This window comes from Poecilia formosa, unplaced genomic scaffold (assembly GCF_000485575.1).
Source record: "Poecilia formosa unplaced genomic scaffold, Poecilia_formosa-5.1.2 Scaffold29, whole genome shotgun sequence".
In the NCBI taxonomy this organism is placed as follows: Eukaryota; Metazoa; Chordata; class Actinopteri; order Cyprinodontiformes; family Poeciliidae; genus Poecilia; species Poecilia formosa.
In genome coordinates this window covers 2,623,024-2,641,810 of record NW_006799968.1, presented here as the reverse complement: position 1 = coordinate 2,641,810, position 18,787 = coordinate 2,623,024, and the positions used below count along the sequence as shown (strand labels likewise).

The 18,787-nt window shown below is 39.9% G+C and overlaps 1 protein-coding gene across 5 annotated transcripts in view; it reads right to left on the bottom strand.

The window, feature by feature from the left end:
- Positions 1-18,787, bottom strand: part of ntrk3b (neurotrophic tyrosine kinase, receptor, type 3b) — a 327,306-nt gene that overhangs the window by 173,833 nt on the left and 134,686 nt on the right. For all 5 annotated transcript variants that reach the window (XM_016669998.1, XM_016669995.1, XM_016669996.1 and 2 more), the window contains exons 5-7: positions 14,488-14,642; positions 13,932-14,074; positions 11,388-11,529 (exon numbers count right to left, since the gene is read on the bottom strand). In XM_016669998.1, coding sequence (XP_016525484.1) covers positions 11,388-11,529; positions 13,932-14,074; positions 14,488-14,642 — 440 coding nt within the window. The remainder of the gene's footprint in view (positions 1-11,387; positions 11,530-13,931; positions 14,075-14,487; positions 14,643-18,787) is intronic.

Sequence of the window (18,787 nt, the reverse complement as noted above, 5' to 3'; positions counted from 1 at the left end):
GTTCATTTTAACTCCTATGGCACTACTGTTTTTGTGGAGATTACACAAAGTCTCAGCTTGAGGTCTTTGTAAATGGAGCTAAATATATATACTCTTTCCTTTTGGGTGTCTTGTATTTCTGTGCAAGGTAAGATAAATGGGACAAACATCACACTGCTCCACGGGACTAACAACATCTGCTACTGGTTGGAAAGCCATAAGAGATCTCCAATTACGCTAATCCAGGATACATACAGACACAATGAACCATCTGAGCATCTGTTGATGCAAAATGAGCCTTAAATGCCAACTACCTGTTCTACTATAATGTCTGAGATCCTCATATTTTTATTAAGGTTGAACTCTACCCTTCATAGAGAAGTTTGACTCCTAGTAGTCAGATTCAGTATCAGATTAGCCTCACCATGCGTTCTACATCTTGTCAATTTCTAACATTTTGTACAGTTCATTGCCTGCGTTGTGTCAAGAACCCCGTTGGTTGTTCAGAAAACACCATGCAAAGCAGCTGCATAGCACAGCGATGTACATTAACGCAAATTTCTAATCCTGAAACATTAAACCAGAGCGACGCTACTTCAAATTTTGACATAAATTCAACTCTCTGAAATGCCCAAATCAGCAACCTTGGAACTAATAAGGAAATACAGAAAATTAGACTGGGCTTGAGGCAGATAATGGTATCAAAGTGTACCAAACATTTAAAACTAACAATCTGCCAGTACACCAATACCTTACAGAACCTACTAAAGTACTAAAGTACTTACTCTTATGTTGTGTCTACATTCTGCCATGACGGCTCAAATTTTCCTCTTGTGGAACTAATAAAGGATCATCTCATCTTATCTCAGTTCACTTAATAGACCAGAGAAAGTGTCAAACCCACTAGAGTTTAAAGCATAGATTAACATAGTGTTGTCCCTACCCCACTTGCTGCTGAATGTATTCATAAGGTTTTATGACTATTACTATTCATAAGGACGAAGCTATTGGGCAAGCTGAGAGTAGACAGATGGCTACCTGAGCAGATAACCTGACTAACCCGGTTATTTCTGGTGTTACTCTATAAATACATATTGCCAAAAAATATATACATCTTCAACTTCTTAGACTAAATATTCATCAAATAAATACAAGGAGAAACTCTGTTTGGTGACTGGAGTGGAAACTGTCATTTCATAAATTTGTCTGGTGACAGACAAAATCACAATGAAGTCACTCAACTTTATCTTAACGCAAAGGCTTGCAAATGTGTGAGTGGGCTGGTGTGGGGGCGTGTGCAGTGCTGTGATTTTCAGAGAGGGAAGAAAAAGAAAACATTGGGAAAAAAACAGAACAAGGAGTGAAGACATGGTGTATGTCGAGTTGAACAGAGCAAAGACAAGGAAGAAGCAGAGATGGGAGAAAAAAATAATATTCTCCTCTTGATAGACAGTTAGGGAACGAGCCATTTCCCCCTCAGCAGGGATGTCAGATGGGTCCTAGTCAATATAATACAAGTCATTATTACCCGGCATGATTGTCCATGTGACCATGGTGTGAGCGCAGCGTCCCCATACTGATCACATGAATGACAAGCTTTGAAAACTACATGTCCCTGATCAGGGAGAGCTGATGACAAAGCCAGTCATGCCTCGGTATTTATGGCAGACACTGGTTTATTTTAAATGCTGTTTTCATGCCTGGTTGAAAAATGCAGTCCAGGACTGGTAGAGACAGTGGTGGCAGCAATAGAGAACTGACAAGATTCAAAATAAGTATTGAAGACTTCAATGTTTTTCTTATCAGAAATATTTCTGAACAGGCCTTTTGAGGTGAATTCACATTATAATTTGGTACAAAAACCCTAGTAGGACATACAGTTGTACAAGCAGACAAAGAAATCAACACAAATTGATTTTAAATCAAATTACTGTATGTGTAAAGGATTATCTCATCTCAATTGAAGAGAAAAAAAAAACAACTGTGAAGGAAAAAGCCAAGCAAAGATGGGTAACCCCCCCCCCACCAAACCACCCGACCAAAAACAGCATTCCAGCAGTATTTGCAAATGCTAATATTGCAACAGTGCCAAATATTAAAGGCTGGTTTAGCACCAATTGATAGCTTAGAAAAAAAAAAGAAAAAAAGAAATGTCCCCATTCTCTGACTCAAGCAGATGGATTCAAGTATCTTTCCGTTCACGAGTGATGGTAGGACGGAACGGGCCAGATTGGGGCCTCGTCTGTTGGGCACTGCTCTGATATGTCTTGTTAAAGAGCAGACTGAGGCAAAAAAGTAAAATCTCGAATTACAATCTCAGATATGGATCAGGATAGAAAGCTTCTTGATGAGGTTCCTGATACAAGGAACTGAAATGAGCTTCCTTCATGGGGAGACTGGCACGGCGCTCCATCATTGGCAAGTTACTTAGAGCAGAGCTGCTGCTCCAGCGCTTCAAAAAGAGTCAGTGAAGGTGGTTCAGGTTTCATGATCGAGACGCAACCTGGGTAATTCCCTTTGGAGGGCTTTCAGGAACATCCCACTGGAAGGTGACTCTGTATCAGACCCAGAACTCGTTAGGGGGACTAATGACAAACCTCTGATTCCCCAAGACTAGAGAGCACTGCTTGCTAGAGCAACGTTTGTTTCCCTGAGAGCTGGAATATGTTCCCGCTGTCACCTTGTCTCAAAGATGCAAAAGACAATGAATGGATTGATGCTGTTAAGTACTTATTTGTATGCCATTCAATTCTTTGACTCATTTGTGTTTGCATTAGGTTGTGAATGATGGCGTATGCAATTAATCTTAAACGTTTAATGGGTTAATGTTACATAATGCAGATTAATTAAATGGCATTTTGACTTAAACCCTCTCGTCCAGAGGATTACCCAGTTCACAGCAGCATCTTATGGGCTTGACACGTGGGGAAAGGTGTCAGATTTCCCCCACTTGGGCTGAAGACAATACTCAGGAAGCGAAACGGCAACAAAAGTTGAACATTTTTCAACTTTGTGTTGGTCGTCTGCATTTCCAAGCTTAAAATTTCACAAATGAATTTTGCCGGACACTTGGCTGGAGAATGACAAGCAATTGTCACCCCCATCACACAAGATCCATAGGAAATGAACAGTGAGGGAGAAACGTCGCCTCCTGTGTGTCGATCACATTACATGGCCTTGTACTGCGGTCAACAACGCAGAATCACAAACGGGAGTGTAGAGATGAGCTAGTCAAAGTGGTGGCAAATTTCACTTTAAAAAACAAACATAGCATGTACATATTGCGACAATGAGTTATCCCTCCACCAAAGTTAATTTCTAAATTAACTTTTAGTAAACCTGTTTGAATGTGAAAACCTGGAAAAACTTCAGAGGATAAAACAATTTCATGAAAGATCATCATCTAAACTAGGCCCATGTGAAATGTAGTTACTGGAATAAGTAAAATACTTAATTTTCATGTTGCAGTGCTTCAAATATATAAAGGGGTTGAATTAGACTGAGATTAAGATGTATACCAGTGAGAATCACAATAGAAAGGTCATCGTTGTTCATTAATATGAAGCAGTTCTTAAAGATAATGCCTTGGACATCATTCTGGAGTAGGACCAATGACTCTGGTGAACATAATAGTCAATAATAGAATGCTGTGCCAGACCAAATAAAGAGCTAAAAAAGAAATCAAGGTAAGCTTTGCCAGCCCACATTGCTGCAGAGGCTGCTATTGTTCCTGACAGCACCACAACAATGTGCCTGCTGAACTTGCATTGTGGCTAATTACACTTTCGCTAAAATAGCGAGCTCATCTTTGAATGCAGAGAATGTCGCTTGACGGCTGGTAATTTCGCTGTCAATCAGATTACTCCCTAATCAGAGCAGCAGTTTAAGCTATTTTATGACATTTCCAGAGACAATAGGCTGCACAGGGGAGGAAATGTAATTACCATCAGAGCATGTGGTGAAAAATTAATAAGTTAATTTGCAGCACCAGCAGAGTGTCAACAGGAATTAAAAAAATAAATAAAAAAGGGGGCCTGAAGATGTACATCCACAGAGTGTCCGTGTAAAGGAAGCCCTGCAGACGTAACGCCACCAAGTCAATCTGTCACTCTCGCATGGGTCTCAGCAGCCCGGCTCCAGCAGGGAACGCTTGAATTGTTGACAAATCTCCCTTGTCCTGTAGCGTGATGCATTACAAACAGACACAATAGATTGTGCTCTACAAGAGGAAGCTCTGCTGCAAAGAGAAAAATGTCAGGCACCTTTGATAAATATTGGCTTTAAATACAGTCTGTCCCAAACATGCCCAAGGCCAATCTACTGGATAGACTTATGTAAGAGCTGAAATATATAGTGTAATTCATAGTCTCCATGTTAGACAGACATTCTGATGGGTACCAAATCATCATTGCTTTATCACTGCTCAGAGATGGATTTTTTTTTTTCTCTCCATCTCTCTCTCCTTCTTTCCTTCCACTGAGATCAAGGATGAGCTTTCATGTGAGCTTGAGGGTACAGTCTTGCTAATTGGCTACATCAATTTCACTTGGTTTGTAACTGTGCAACACCTCATTGCATTCTAAATGTACCTGCATAATTTGGCTCCTCAGTTTGATAAAGGAGATTTTCACCACCCCCCAACCCAGTTCTGAATTATTCTCTCAGACTGTCTGTTATTAACATGTGATAAAATTGCATCTCTGACATAAGCCCCATCAAAGTTGCCATGAAAGACATTTTATGCAAGTCATTCACCGAGCCGTCTTGGCCTGCGGCGTTCATAAGGTACATGCAAGATATGAAATAACACCTTCGCAAAGCATTTATTTGCTTTCGGTTGTTTGCTTGGTGGAATCTTGAATTTGCAGAGCCTTACGAAGGCTTATGTACCCATATTTCATATTTGGCCACATTGCAAACACGATGTTCATTGTAATGCGTTTTGATTTATGCAACAGGCCGATGTTAAGTACTTGTTGCAGACACACCCAAAATGATACCATTTCAATAACACTGCACTGTTGAGAAGGAAATATTGAATTTCTTGCTTTTCCATATAAACCATTTATCAGTGATCAAGACTTGTGATGAATCCAAAACAGAAAGACTTGCACTGTATAGCGATGATAACTATTTGTTTATTATTGCAATACGTGTCATCACAACAGTCACTCAGATTATCACGTTTTCCTAACATTGTGCAGCCCTATGTAATACGACAAAAACTCTAAACATACAGCCGAGACACAAAGAAATTAGTTTAGAATAAAACATATCCATTTACTGAAATGGTCCAGGTAAAGTCCAGTTTACATTTGTATTTAAATTTCACAACCACACTTTATCCAGTCTGAGCAACTTTGGCCTCTTTCACCAAGAATAATAAGAGGCACAAATGGCAGTCTGAATTTGGAGTAAAAAGTGATTCTTCAAACTATGTAGATTCAAGTTGCCTGAACTTAAATACACACCACGCTTTTCCTCAACATGGCTTCCTAATCCATTCACAATCAATCACTATATGTTGCTCTATTACATAAAAGCCAAGTGTCACAATGAAATGAAATGTGAAAGATAAAAAAAAAAAAAAGCATGAACAGTTTTGGAAAAGCTCTATAGTTTAACAGTGGCAATAACTCTTAATCCTCCCAAAAATGTTACAGATTTAACAAATCCGCGACATGAGGCTGTCAGCTATATAAATAACCCCAATTTTAAAGTGAATGCTGTAATTATGGAATCCTTCGGAATACTGGATGTTTAACTTTTAGGAAACCATGGCAGATCCAGCTGAACTGATGTCCTCACATGTGGATAAGCCTCTTGCTCAGTGGTAGGTAACTAGATTTCATTCCAAGTAATCACTGCACCAGCAGGCTTCGCTGATTAGCGCCTTCAGCAACAGAGAAATGTGATTTCACATTTAAAGCGCTCAAGCCTTATTCAGCACATCTATGACAGGTGAGCAAATACGATTTAATAACCAAAACACAACTACTGAGAGACCACAATACCAATGTCACGTCGACTGCTTATCTGTCCTTTATTCCCAGTAGCATGCCTAGTCGGAGTTGTTTTTCTCGTTTTTAATCCAGAGCAAACGACGTGACACATTAGCATTTTTAGCCGTGCTGGCAGAATGTTTCTAGGCCTCCTGTCCAGCTCAAGACACCCTCATTACTCTTGGATGAGGGGATGTAACATTTTGTACTTTAATGGTCCCTGGACGATGAGTGCTGCTAAATTTGATTAGCCTTTTCAGCAGATATGAGCAAATAGGTGGTCTGAACGTTGCACACCATGTTACATGTCTTCCCAAGGATGTCGCTGCACATTTGGTCCCAACAGGAACACAAGGTATCAGGTACAAGGACGGCGACAAGACACCTTGTTAGACTCAGAGGTAATGGTTTCTGAACGGAAACAGTCGCTAATGCTATGAGAGGCCTGCAGAACTACAGTCAGCTGGTTAAAGGCTGACATGTTGAGCATTGCTGACCACATTTTGTTTTAAATTAAAAGAACTACCCCTGTCTATGTTGGATTTCTAATTGCAGTTAACACTGTTGTCTGAATTCAGCAGATTTAGACAAGTTAACTCAAAGTTACATGGTTAGCTTGAGCTGACTGACTGAACTACCTAGCTATAATATCTATTTTCATTATAGGCCAATTGGTTGAGATTTGCTTCCTAAGTGTCTACATCTTAAACACCATGATTATATTTAAACATAACCAACTTCTTCACACAAACAGTGGGTGCTGTATGGTTGAAAAGTGAAGCCATTGCAAACTCCTGTAAAGTTAGACACTTGCTAATAATTGTACATAGAAGATTACTTCTCTGATCTGCTTCTCCAGCATTCTACACTAAACCCTTCGCCTCTTCAATCTCTGTAAATATTGTCTTAATTTTTTAGCCTCCAGAGTTCACAGCATGACACTCCCTTCATCAATTAGGCTCCCAGTTAGAGTAAAACATCTGATAAAGCAGGGCATGCTACGTGGTGGGACTTTCTTATGACTGACATGATGTTTTCTGTTACATTCCCCCTCAACCATCTGTCTCAAAGAGTTTTAGATACCAAGGCAGAAGATGATTAACTCAATGGAAAAACTCGATTTCAAAACATTGGATTGAAAGAGTGTAGAAGTACAGAAAAGTTGTGAAAACTTGCACATTTGTTTCTTCTTCAGACAAACCTCCACAGGTACTAAAGTTACAAAACAAAAACTGAATTAGTAATTTTTTACACCTTATGTCAGAAATTAAAGATTTTTTTTTTTTGCCTAAAACAACCAAGTAATGATCCACAAATATGCAAAACTCGTTCACCTTTCTAGTACTATTGTGAAGAACCTTGGAGGTAAGACAAAATTGTCAACACTTCACAGTTATTATAGCTAGAAACTGGAGATCAGCTCTGAAATCTGGGTGTAGTGATGGACTCGGACGTGAGCCTTCAGAGTCACTTAAAGACAGCTGCAAAGTCGGCCTTTAATGAACCAAACAACATTTGCACACTTACAGTACTAATGTTTCAGCAAAGTCTAGAGAAACTCATCCATGTATTTAATTTAAAATACTGAATGGTTTAACAACAAAATATATTAAATATCTGCTGTTGTTGCATCAACCTTCCAGACCTCTCAGGTCTTCTGGTTCCAGAACCAGAACCAGACATGGAGAAGCAGCATTCAGTTTCTATGCACAACAAATCTGGAACAAACTATTAGAAAGCAGCAAAACCACTGAAACACTGAGTCCTTTTACATCAAAGCTTGTTGCCTTAGATTAGAAGTGAGTGAAACATTGATCAACATGTTTGATATGCACTTGTACAATGATTTTAATGACTCATTTGACAAAGTAATGTTTACCGTTTCATATTTTATGACTATATTTTTATGATGAAACTGTCTTGAAATCTGCTATACAAATAAACCTGACATTTGTCTTCTGACTTCTAACACAAGACTCCCAATTAGCTTTTTTCTTCTCTGTAAAGGAGGTTAGCAGCAACAAGTTGTCCTGGATTTCCAGGACAACTTGTCTTTAATGCAGTGCCTTTTAGCTATCCAAATTATCTGATAAATATCTTAGTGAGGAAGACACTCAACTTCTTCATACCTCTTCAATAGAAGGGGGAACGGATGGGTTCATGCTGGCATGCGGTAGACACCCACAGTGAGTCAGCGGTGCATGTCATCATGCAACAAACCTCCCTCCATGTGCAGCCTGACCTCAAGCCCAGTCGAACCCTCAGGCTGAAGGCATCGCGTGCTTTGAGGTAGAGACTATGAGAGATGTTCCATCTGTAGCTGGGCCTACATTAGAGTTGGTGTGGGGTGATATTCAGCATATTTAAAATTTATTAGACTTTACAAATTATTTATTATTGTACATATGGAGCCCTCAATAGTCTCGCCCAAACTCAGCTAACAGCTCATTTTCTCTCATCAAGCCTCAGGAACACGTTGTGCTTTCTGCAAGGTCTACTGGTTCCAGCAGCTTGGAAACAAAGGGGTTTTTTCTTCCAGTGATGGAAGAAAAGGGATGGTGTTTGGGTGTACCTTGAGTGTGTTAACTGATGAAAGGTATGTGGTTTATACAAAAGCTTGATGCAAGTTTAATCAGGTAGCCAACATCGACTGTTTCTTACTTACTCCTAGGCCTGTCCCGATAACAAATTTTGCTGAGCGATTAATTGTCTAAAAAATTATTGCGATAAACGATAATATTGTTTCAAGACCGTTTGACACTGATTTAATGGAAATGACGTAATAATGCATGCTATTTCCTGCCATAGGTAGATACACTTTATTTTCAAAAGAACACATAACACTGGAACTGATAAACTAAATAAACAAAACAACCAAAAACAAAAATAAAATGGATTCTCAGTCTCCATTAACAAAAAACGTACTTGAATAAAAACTAAACAACATAAAGCCAAAGTGAAAATAAATACTACATTCAACCAAAAGAGTGCAGATTATGAAGACTGTATACTGTATGTGCCCTTCAGTAATCACTAGATTTAAATAGAGAAGATGGGCACATCCGACTACCTAATGCAGTAGTTCACACTACACCATTTTTTTTACACTATTTTTCCCTTACGACAATCTTAGGACGTTGGCCTGGAGGATCGGTACCATTTCGTAACCAATCATCCTGTAGTGTGATGTAGATCATCGTGGCCACTCCGATCTAAATCAGGGGTTTTCCCCGACTGGGAGCTTAATGCTGAATGTGACAGGTAGCCAATCAGAAAGCGCGGATTCCCCTCCGTGCTTTCTGAGGGGAAATTACGGAGGGGAATCCCAAACAGCTGTCACAGAGCAACCCAAAATTCAGATGATATGTGGAAACAACATTAATATGTATTTAACATTTCCAGAAAGAACATGGAAATGACAAGGGGAGGAGTTGGAGCCAAATTGCTACCGCAGTTTTCAGCTGTTCTTCGTTAACGTGACATAAATAGGTTACAATGATTTTCACTCAGTCAGGACTTTACGCTGACTCTATCCACATGCATCACAGGTAGATTCTGATAAAACATTGATTAATGCCTGATATTAAAAGTTAACTGGACTTTTACCCGTCCAGTACAGGTCGTGCTGGACACCACACAGCACGATCGAACAGTTATACCTAGGATTTCTGTCGGCTAATGTGTTTCTCAGGTTTTGAAAATGGGCCGACAGTCAGCCGACAACTGGTGTAGTGTGAGCTGGACATTACACTAAGGAAATGAGGAAGGGAGGGTCAGTGGAGAGCACCGGAGTTGAGCCTTTTTTCATTCATTGTCAAGAGAAAGAAAAAAAAAAAACACAGGAAGAGACGATAAAGCCAATAATTAAAATGAGGTCGACAGGTTTAATTTATCGTGCGATTACTTGATTGTTCATCACGACAGGCTTACTTACTCCCAAACAAATGTCTAACATAGGGGCTTATAGAGCCCAATACTAACACTGAATCACCAAAGAATATGGTATGCAAGTGCAGTTTTACACCCACATTGTTTGATTCATAAGAGGTTGCTACCTTAGTCTGTCTTCTTCATTTGGGCAGAGGTGAAATTTCATCCAAACTCAAACAAACTCAGATTCACCTGAAAATGCTGGTCATAATTCACTTGCTAGCAAACTCTGACATATTTTGCTAACAGAAAGCAAATGAGGTATGAAAGGAAACGGAGCAAATTAAATCATGGACACCTGGTATCCGAAACAACTGTCAGATGATCAGCTAAACTTTGCTAATACATTAGACGCCTCTCTAAAGCGCTTAGAACTGCTGAAAGTTTCAAACACCAAATATGTATTAAACACAGTGGAATGTGTTTCAGCTCTACTGCAGAAGTTAAACATCTACAGTCTTCTTTATCTTGTCTCTGGGAGGTACAGCCAATTAGTGCCAAGGAAAATAAATGGCACTCCTGGATTGGCTACTTGCAAATGCCACACAATAGCACATCAAGTAGGTGTTGTGGCCAAGTACTTCAGCTTCCCTACCTGTATTGTCGTTACGATATTTTAGATATCGCCAATAATTTGGGAGAATTTGAGTTATGTTTCACAGAAAAATCAGTAAGTAGATGAGTGTGAGAATGATGGAGTGCGAGTCCATCATTTCATTAGGACGTTGGCCTGGATGATTGGTACGATTTCGTACAGATCATCGAAATCAAAATACCATAATAAAAGTGTGGTATTGATTTGCAATACCACGCTTTTCATTTGTGTAATCACAGCTGAATTCTTCATTTTCTCACTCACTGCATTTCATTTTGCGCTGCTACAAAGGTTTCATGTATATGGGACAACATGCTCGATAGCGCCGCGTAGTCTGCTGCTCATACTCGACAGGTTCTTGCTATAGCGCCCCATATAGGCAGCTGTTGAAACTGTAGGAAGTTATTCGGGAGGTTTTGCCCAGTTTAAATCACCCTTTATGAAAATTAGCAAAACATTGCATCACATATTCAATTACAGTCCCCATCACAACCACAACGGATTGCTTTATACCATACGTGGGAAGGATATATTGAGCAGCATTATTGTGAAAATGAACCAAACCAGATTAAGAAGTAAAATTTGTCAACATTTCCTACCAAATCACACCGAGTGCCCCAGGATGTCCTTATATGAAATAATCATCTTCCTAATAGTTGTGAAAAGCCAACAGTTGATAATAAAATGTCGGTGTTAGAGTGCAACTCTTCCTACAATCAAATTAACTTCCTTTTTATCTTGCCAGCTGCTAATATTTCTCTAGAATATTTGCAAACAGGCCACAGCTATCGCTTTAACCCTAAAAACAAAACTAAGATTCTTGATGTTTACGTTTACCAGCCATATTTGGTCAAATGAGTCACAGGAAACCTTCGACTCACACTGGACATTCAGCTGGATCGACGAGTTGGTCATCCCCACCAAGTTCTCGGCGATGCAGGTCAGCTGGAAATTGTTATCGTCTCGGCTGATGTTGAACAGCGTCAGGTTGATGGAGTGGATGTCCGGCCAGTAAACGTTCGACTGTGGAAGCAGATAGAGGGAAGAGATACGGTTAGGTCTCCGAATGAAATACTGCACCGCATATACCATTATACTGCTGGGCTTTAAAATTTTAATTACTTAATTAAAACAAAGGTTAATTATTAATTAGCTAAAATCCGGTTGAAAGAAACAGAATGCAGTCAAGAGGTGTGGACTGGATTAACCCTAACATTGCTAATATCAGTTTAACATCGTGCAACATTTTTACAATGTTCAGAGCAACAACATGGAACGTTTTCACGTCTGTTTCGTCTTCATATAACCACTGTGTATTTTGAGATGGAGTCACAACTTATGGAATAAAAAATACAATAATTATAGCATGCCTGTTTTCACTTATTCACCCTTATCCATTATCTAGCTTTGCTTAAACGCAAAGCCCTGCGGCAGGGAGGCAATTTTTATCTGCAAAGTCACTAAAAACATTAAAGTCATGGATAAAAGCTGCTGTGTAATTTCAGCAGACCGCTGTCTCTTCCTGCTTGCTTAGCTGCAGTTTTCATAACAGCAATGTCCTTGGGGCCTGTGTCAGAGAGCCAGAATAATGGGTCAGCTGTAATATTCTCCACGCAGAGCAGCTCTCTTACAAGGAACGGGCTTGTTGATATCGAGTGTACATCAATATAGTAACCAGGCTATAAAAAGAAGTGGCGTGGCCAATAGGATGTCACCCAGCAGCCTCGGAGCGGTCGGTTGGGGAACTGGCTGTGATCGTTGGGCTTTTATAAGTCTGAAGTGAGCCTTTTTTTGTTGGTTTTTTTTTTTGCTTTTTTTGCAGGGCGGGATAGGGAATAGTTTAGGATTTGCAGCAGTAGATTCATTTAGTATAGAGCTGCACGTGTTTAGATCACACAAATTGTGTGCAATCCAACATTGTACGTCTGTCTGTTTCACAAAGGCATTTCAAATGCTTCTGTCCATTTTTGTAAATCTCCTCCTATTTGTTTTTTTTATGCAATGGACTTACAAAGCAGTTTGCACTAAATATATACAAGATCATTTCTTCTGAAGACCTACGGCCACAAACTCAGGAGATTAAATTAGTTACCTATTAAAAAAATGGGACAAATTCTCATCTTTGTTTATCGCAGTGATGTCCCTGCTTTGATGGATAAAGACTGAACCTGTGCTTAGCGCTCACACACGGTACTGCCATTTGTCAGCGTTTGCTGACAAACGCTTGTCATGTGATCAAGCCGTTTCAGGTCAGCGTTGTCCATCTGGTGGCTCCCAGCCTCAGTCAAGAGATAATGACCAACAGTTCATCTCTAATCAAACATTACAAACAGTTCAAACTCTCACTGACTGTCTGTCTGTCTGGTCCAGAGGTAGCTAGCACTGTGCCCGCAAGCATCAGGTCACCCTGAGGGAGCACATGAGCTACCCGCAGGGCAAGTCTGCAACAAAAAGCACTTGACATTCACAATAAAACTAACATATGCTGGAAAAAATATACAGTTCTGGGCCTTCTTTCATATGTTGGATTATTTCTAAAACCGGTTTTAAGCCTCTTGCGGGCCTCACAGAGCAATCAACAAGATTTGCAATTAAGGCTTTCAAGATAAAGTTACTCTTCAAAATACACACGTTTTATAGGGTAGATTTTTGAGCAAAGTGAGTTCCATAACGCTTATTGATATAAACTATTGATGAAGAAATTCCATTAAGTTGGTTGTTTCAAAAACACAACTTAAAGACGGTCTTTAAAATCATATTCAAGGTTATACATTGGGAATGAAGTGGAGTTTTCTAGAGATTGTATTCAACACCCTATAAGTTGCTTTCAGTTCTTAAAAAGGTTACTGGTCAAGAGTAGAATAAGGATTGTAAGAAATCCCTGAGAAAATGAGTAAATTATATCTCAATCCTGAAAATACAGTGGGACGTTTATTTGTTTGCAAAAATTATAACTGAATTAAAAAACTGTTTTGCCGTTTTAATCAAACCCCAAACTGGATTTGATGAATGTTATGTCAGCACCTGATAGCGTTAATAGTAGTCTGAGCATATATTTTGTTTGGTTTTAAGTTTATTTTATGCTGTATGCTGCTAATCTGAGCATAAACTTGGCTCCAGAAATGATGTCACAACCAAGAAAAACATCCTCTGGTCCTGAACCACAGAGTTTCCTTATATTTTCATGGCAACCACTGTTGGCCATACGAGTCAATAACCGAAAAAAAAAATGTTCTCAAACAGATATTTTGTGTTACTGATTCAGACACAATCCATCAAAAGTGCTAACAAAGTTTATACCTGCAACTTTTACTCTAAGATTGCATTTCTCTGCAATCTCCAACTTGGGCATTCTTGTTTTGTTTGAGAGGAAATTAAAATTTTTGAGTCCAATAATAAGCCGATTAAATCTGTGTGTTTCTGACCAGGTGTGTGTTGATGGAATGCAGGTCACCGACGGTCCAGTCCACTTCAGGCAGTGGCAGTCTGGATCCGTTGCAGCTCACCGTCACGTTTTCACCCTCCGTCACCAACACGCTGCTGTGGCTCACGCTGATCTCCGGTAAGTCTGCAAGTACCCAGGTGCAAGGCACACAAACACAACAGTATGTGATCAGGTTACCAAGGATGAGCTTTAAGTCTGCATATTTTCCCGATCAGATCAATTAACCTCATTTAATAAATATAATAACTAAGATACTTCAAACGGAGATGGATTCTCACTCACACTGTATGAGGCCCTTCAGAGATGAGTCACCACAGGAAGATAAAGTCTACAGCCTCTGTCAGGTTCAACATGCAGCTCGACACATCAGATTCACCCTGTGATCTCTGTCACACCTCCTCCTCTTTCACACGTCACCCTCACCGTGCCCTTTGACCCTCTCCTTCACTTTCCGTTTAGTTCCCGTTTCCCTTCCACCCCTGCTGTTTTCCTTCCCATAGCCCACCTCCGCCCTCGTAAGCCCCTGGTTTTCTTACCACAGCTGTTGATGTGCATGTTGTTCAGCCGAATCTTGGAGGCTCCGTTCATGCAGTACAGCTGCTGCGTGTGAAGCCCCGCCTCTCCCTTCTCCTGCCACAGCTGGATCCAGCGGATGCTGCAGCCGCAGTCGAACACCACGCCGTCCAGACGTCTAGAAGCGCAGGCAGAGGACAGCGCTGTTTGTGGCAATTCCAATGAATGACAACAGGATAGATGTACACAGCACTACCAATGAGCAAAACTCAAATATGTTAAGGATACGGACAACAAATTGTGTTGCATACATTTCCCAGAATGCAAATGAAAGTAGTTTGGCTGGGATTTTAAGAGAACTTAGTAGCAGCTTGTGCTGCCTGAGGCATCCATCCTTGAGCAGGGCTCAGGGATTGGAAACATTTGTGTCCTTTCATTAGTGCTGCACTACAATCAGGCATATCACAACAACCACCTGCCTGACCGTGTGTTAGGAGCACTTTTGTTGCCAAAGAATCCTAGATCCACCGGTACATGAACTCCACTGGATCCCTAAAGGTGTGCTGTTGTATCCGCAATCAAAATGGTAGCAGAAGATCCTTTAAGTCTTGCAAACTGCGACGTGGGCTCTCCACGGATCAGACTTGTTTGGCAGAGTGTGTTATTGTGCTGAAAGACACCACAAGTGTCGAGGTACACCATGCAGTCACGTTTAGGTAAACATGGATGGCAGGATCCACAGTTTCCCACCGAGCATAACCCAAACCATCCTTTAGTCTCTCAGGTTCCTTTATGTTTAGGGTACAGATGTTCCTGGTGGTGTAATAAAAACTTAAGTCAACATGATGTAGAACAAAATGTGTATCAATAAATCCACGCCAACGTCTTGCATTGCTTTGTGGTTCAGTTCTGATGCCAACAGTTCTATATTTAGCACTTTCAAGGAACATACAAGGTAAACAAAGGGATCCTGATTGGTTCCAACACACGTATCTGCAACGTGCGGTTGCAGATATTTTCACACATTTCTATTAACACCAGCATGTCCAGCATGTCAGTTGAATGAGACCACACCACGTCTTCACTCCTTGTGTACATCATTGAGTCTTGCCAGCACATGACCACTGCTGATGTTTGAACACCCCAGAAGGACTGCAGTTATGGACATGCCCAGTCCATTTCATTTTGTTATTACAGTTTGGTCACACTTAAATCCTCCTGGTTGCACTTTTTTGTGCTTCTAATGCAACAAGTTGGACTACAGAAATGTTCACTTGTGTTCTCCTATATCCCACATACTAAGAGATGTCATTATCAAGAGGATCAGTGATATTCACTCCACCTATTATAATATTAGGCCTGCCACACCAAGACTGTTATTAGGCCCCATCTGGGCATAACTTTGAAAACTTTAACCAGTCTGTATTTGACCTGCTTGTAAGCATCATGTAGCCACTTCTGAACTCTGTGTTGTTAGCTTTCACCTTGGAAAGCTAACAATACTTGCTGGAGGCGCGTCTGGGTGTGTGGTTGTCCCCACTATCCTTCACTCCGCAGAGGGTCAAGTCAGTTCAGATAGATATCTCAGTAGACGAAGCCACAGATTTCAGAGGGAATTTTGGAAGTGTGATTTGTTTTATACTCATCTCATTCAGCACATTGGGGTTGTTCACAAACAGATTTGTTATTTTCAACTCCTGATAGTAAGCTAACTGTGCTTCATGTTTTAATAACTGTCTTTACTTACATTGTCATGTAAGCAAGGCAAATACGTTTCCTATCAGGTTAAAAGAACCAGCGGTCACCTGGAGTTTAGTTACTGAAACACACATGCACAACACACAGTTTGCATCAGCAGAAAAAAAGTTACTATTGTGGCACTACAATTAAATTAGCTGATTTTCATAAGCCTTTTCTTAATTAGTTTTCTTCAGGTAACCTGATGTTTGCCTCGGCAATTAAAAACATTATTTGCAAATAATAATTTCTCAAGGTCTTAAGGTAAAGTTAGCTACTCTTGCAGTTACATAAGTTCTGTTTCTTGTATGACTCTTCACAGCAATGAAATGCCTCGATTCTAACAAGTGTTACTGTTTCAAGGGAATAAAATCAAAATAAGTTGACTGTGCAGTTATGGATGCAGTCATGGGAAAAGGACATACAAGTGTGTGTGAACACATGACCAAGAAGAAAGAAAACACCAGCAATGACCATAAAGTAGCAACAGTTCCTCATATCATTCCAGGAGTCCACCGTTCTACAGTGAGAATGCAACAGTAGAAAGTTGTAGCCAATTACAAGAAAGTTTTCCCCAAAGATAAACTGGAAACCCAGATATTGCAATGTTACAAGACACTGCCAAGTCAAAATCTTCATGTCAGACTCTACAGGATTCAGCTAGATGGTAAAGAAAACGTATGAATTATAAGAAACGGTTGCATTTAATCTCTACAGAATATTGTATACATTTTTAAATTAGCTTTTTTTTTTGTTGGCATCAGGACACTTTTGTGACCAAAGAGTAGATGTTATACCATAATGCACAGTAAGATGCTTGGAGTAAAACATGGAAGAGAAGGAATGGTGACTTGGGTTTGTTTTGAAGCCACAGGAGTTGAACCTCTTGCAGTCAATGAGCCAACCAAGCGCCCAACTAGAGTATCCAGGAGTCTTTGCATTATCAGTAGCAACATAGTACTCAAAATAGAATCAAATCTATAACAACAAAAATTCAAGATTCTCAGTCAAAGTCCAGAACTAGTGCTGACTCAGATTAAATGTTTCTCAAAAAACAATCCAATCCTGTAAAGAATGGTAGGTCAAGGGTCAGCAACAATCATGTTGAATAATGTCAAGACTGTACCACAATTAATGGAAATGTCAAAGAGTCTGAAAACTAAACTACAGTAAATACTCTAAACTGGCTTCACAGATTTAGGTTTTCTCATAGTTTCTAATAACTGGATCTACTCTATCAGTCACAATCAGCACAGGCCATCAAGGTCAGGCTGCTTTAGCACCAGACAAGTATCACTAGTTTCCCTTATTCAAAGATTTAATTTTCAGTCCAACGTACAGCAGACACCCGCATTTTTCAACTTGGCACACCACCTTTGCATTTCGCATGCGCTCCATTTGGAGGTTCTGATTGGCGAATTTTGTCAAAATGAACGCCAGTCCAAATCTCCTTGAGAGAGGTCAATAAGATATTGCAGAAAGCCTGAATAATGCATGAGCAGCATCCAGTGTGCTTTATGAAGTCATGGGAATGGAGTCCCACAGGTGGTTCGCACTTATTACCAGCTTTTCTGTAGAGCTGATTATTTAGAAGAGCAGAGTGTCTGTCACTATATGACAACTTTGTCTCAAAACTCTCTGCACTTGCCAGATCGGTCCGTTATGTACTTCCACAGGAAACTAATTAATGGTCTCAGTGCCTGAAATAATGGCCAATTTAGTTGCTTTCCAAACAATTTTGGACAAGTTGCATTTATAGTTAGGTTCCTAGTGCATCAAGGTATTCTGAACACCAATAACATAGTGATAGTTATTCTACCCATATATGGCCATATTTATAATTTTCCTTAAATTCATTGATTGATCATATCGTTTGTTCCTGATCATTTATTCTGTATCCCAGCATTCTAAGTGACTGTCGCCCCACAGGGGGCATATGCAGTGATTAAAATATTTGCAATAGTAAGTAGAGCACTTATGTAGCATAGCATGAAATGGGTCACAACTGTTTGGATCATCAGAAATGAAGTCACTTTAATGTGAGCTGAAGAGAACATTTAATTCTATTACATGTCTATAAATGAACCATCTCTCTCTGGGGTCAGAAAATATTATTGTATTGCAATGTGTACAGGAAAATGTGATTGGTTGCATGTATTAACAGCAACACATTGTGTAAGTTACAGTCTCTACACCACATTGAAGGTTTTTCTATCCAGGTCAGTTTTATTCTGTATAGCAGGCTCTTTCATAAAACTCCAGCTGATTTTTTATCTGGGTGTTTTTCAATTATTTCCCCTGTTATTTGTTGGATTGGATCCAACAAAACAGGGGTTAAATTATTCAGGAGGACTGTTTACTAATTGGGTGAGTTTTTAAGGCAGTCAGTTGTACTCGATTTAATCTGAAGGGGTATCAAAGTAAACGGAGCTGGAAACAATGGCACACTTTGCCATACTTAACATGGTGTCCTAATTTTTTTTTTTCCCACATTACTGTAGAGGTCTTTCTTTTCTTTTCCTGGAAGGTTTGGGGAAGACAAGTACCTCCCTTTATGACAAGCAGAAGAACATTTCAAGGTTAAAG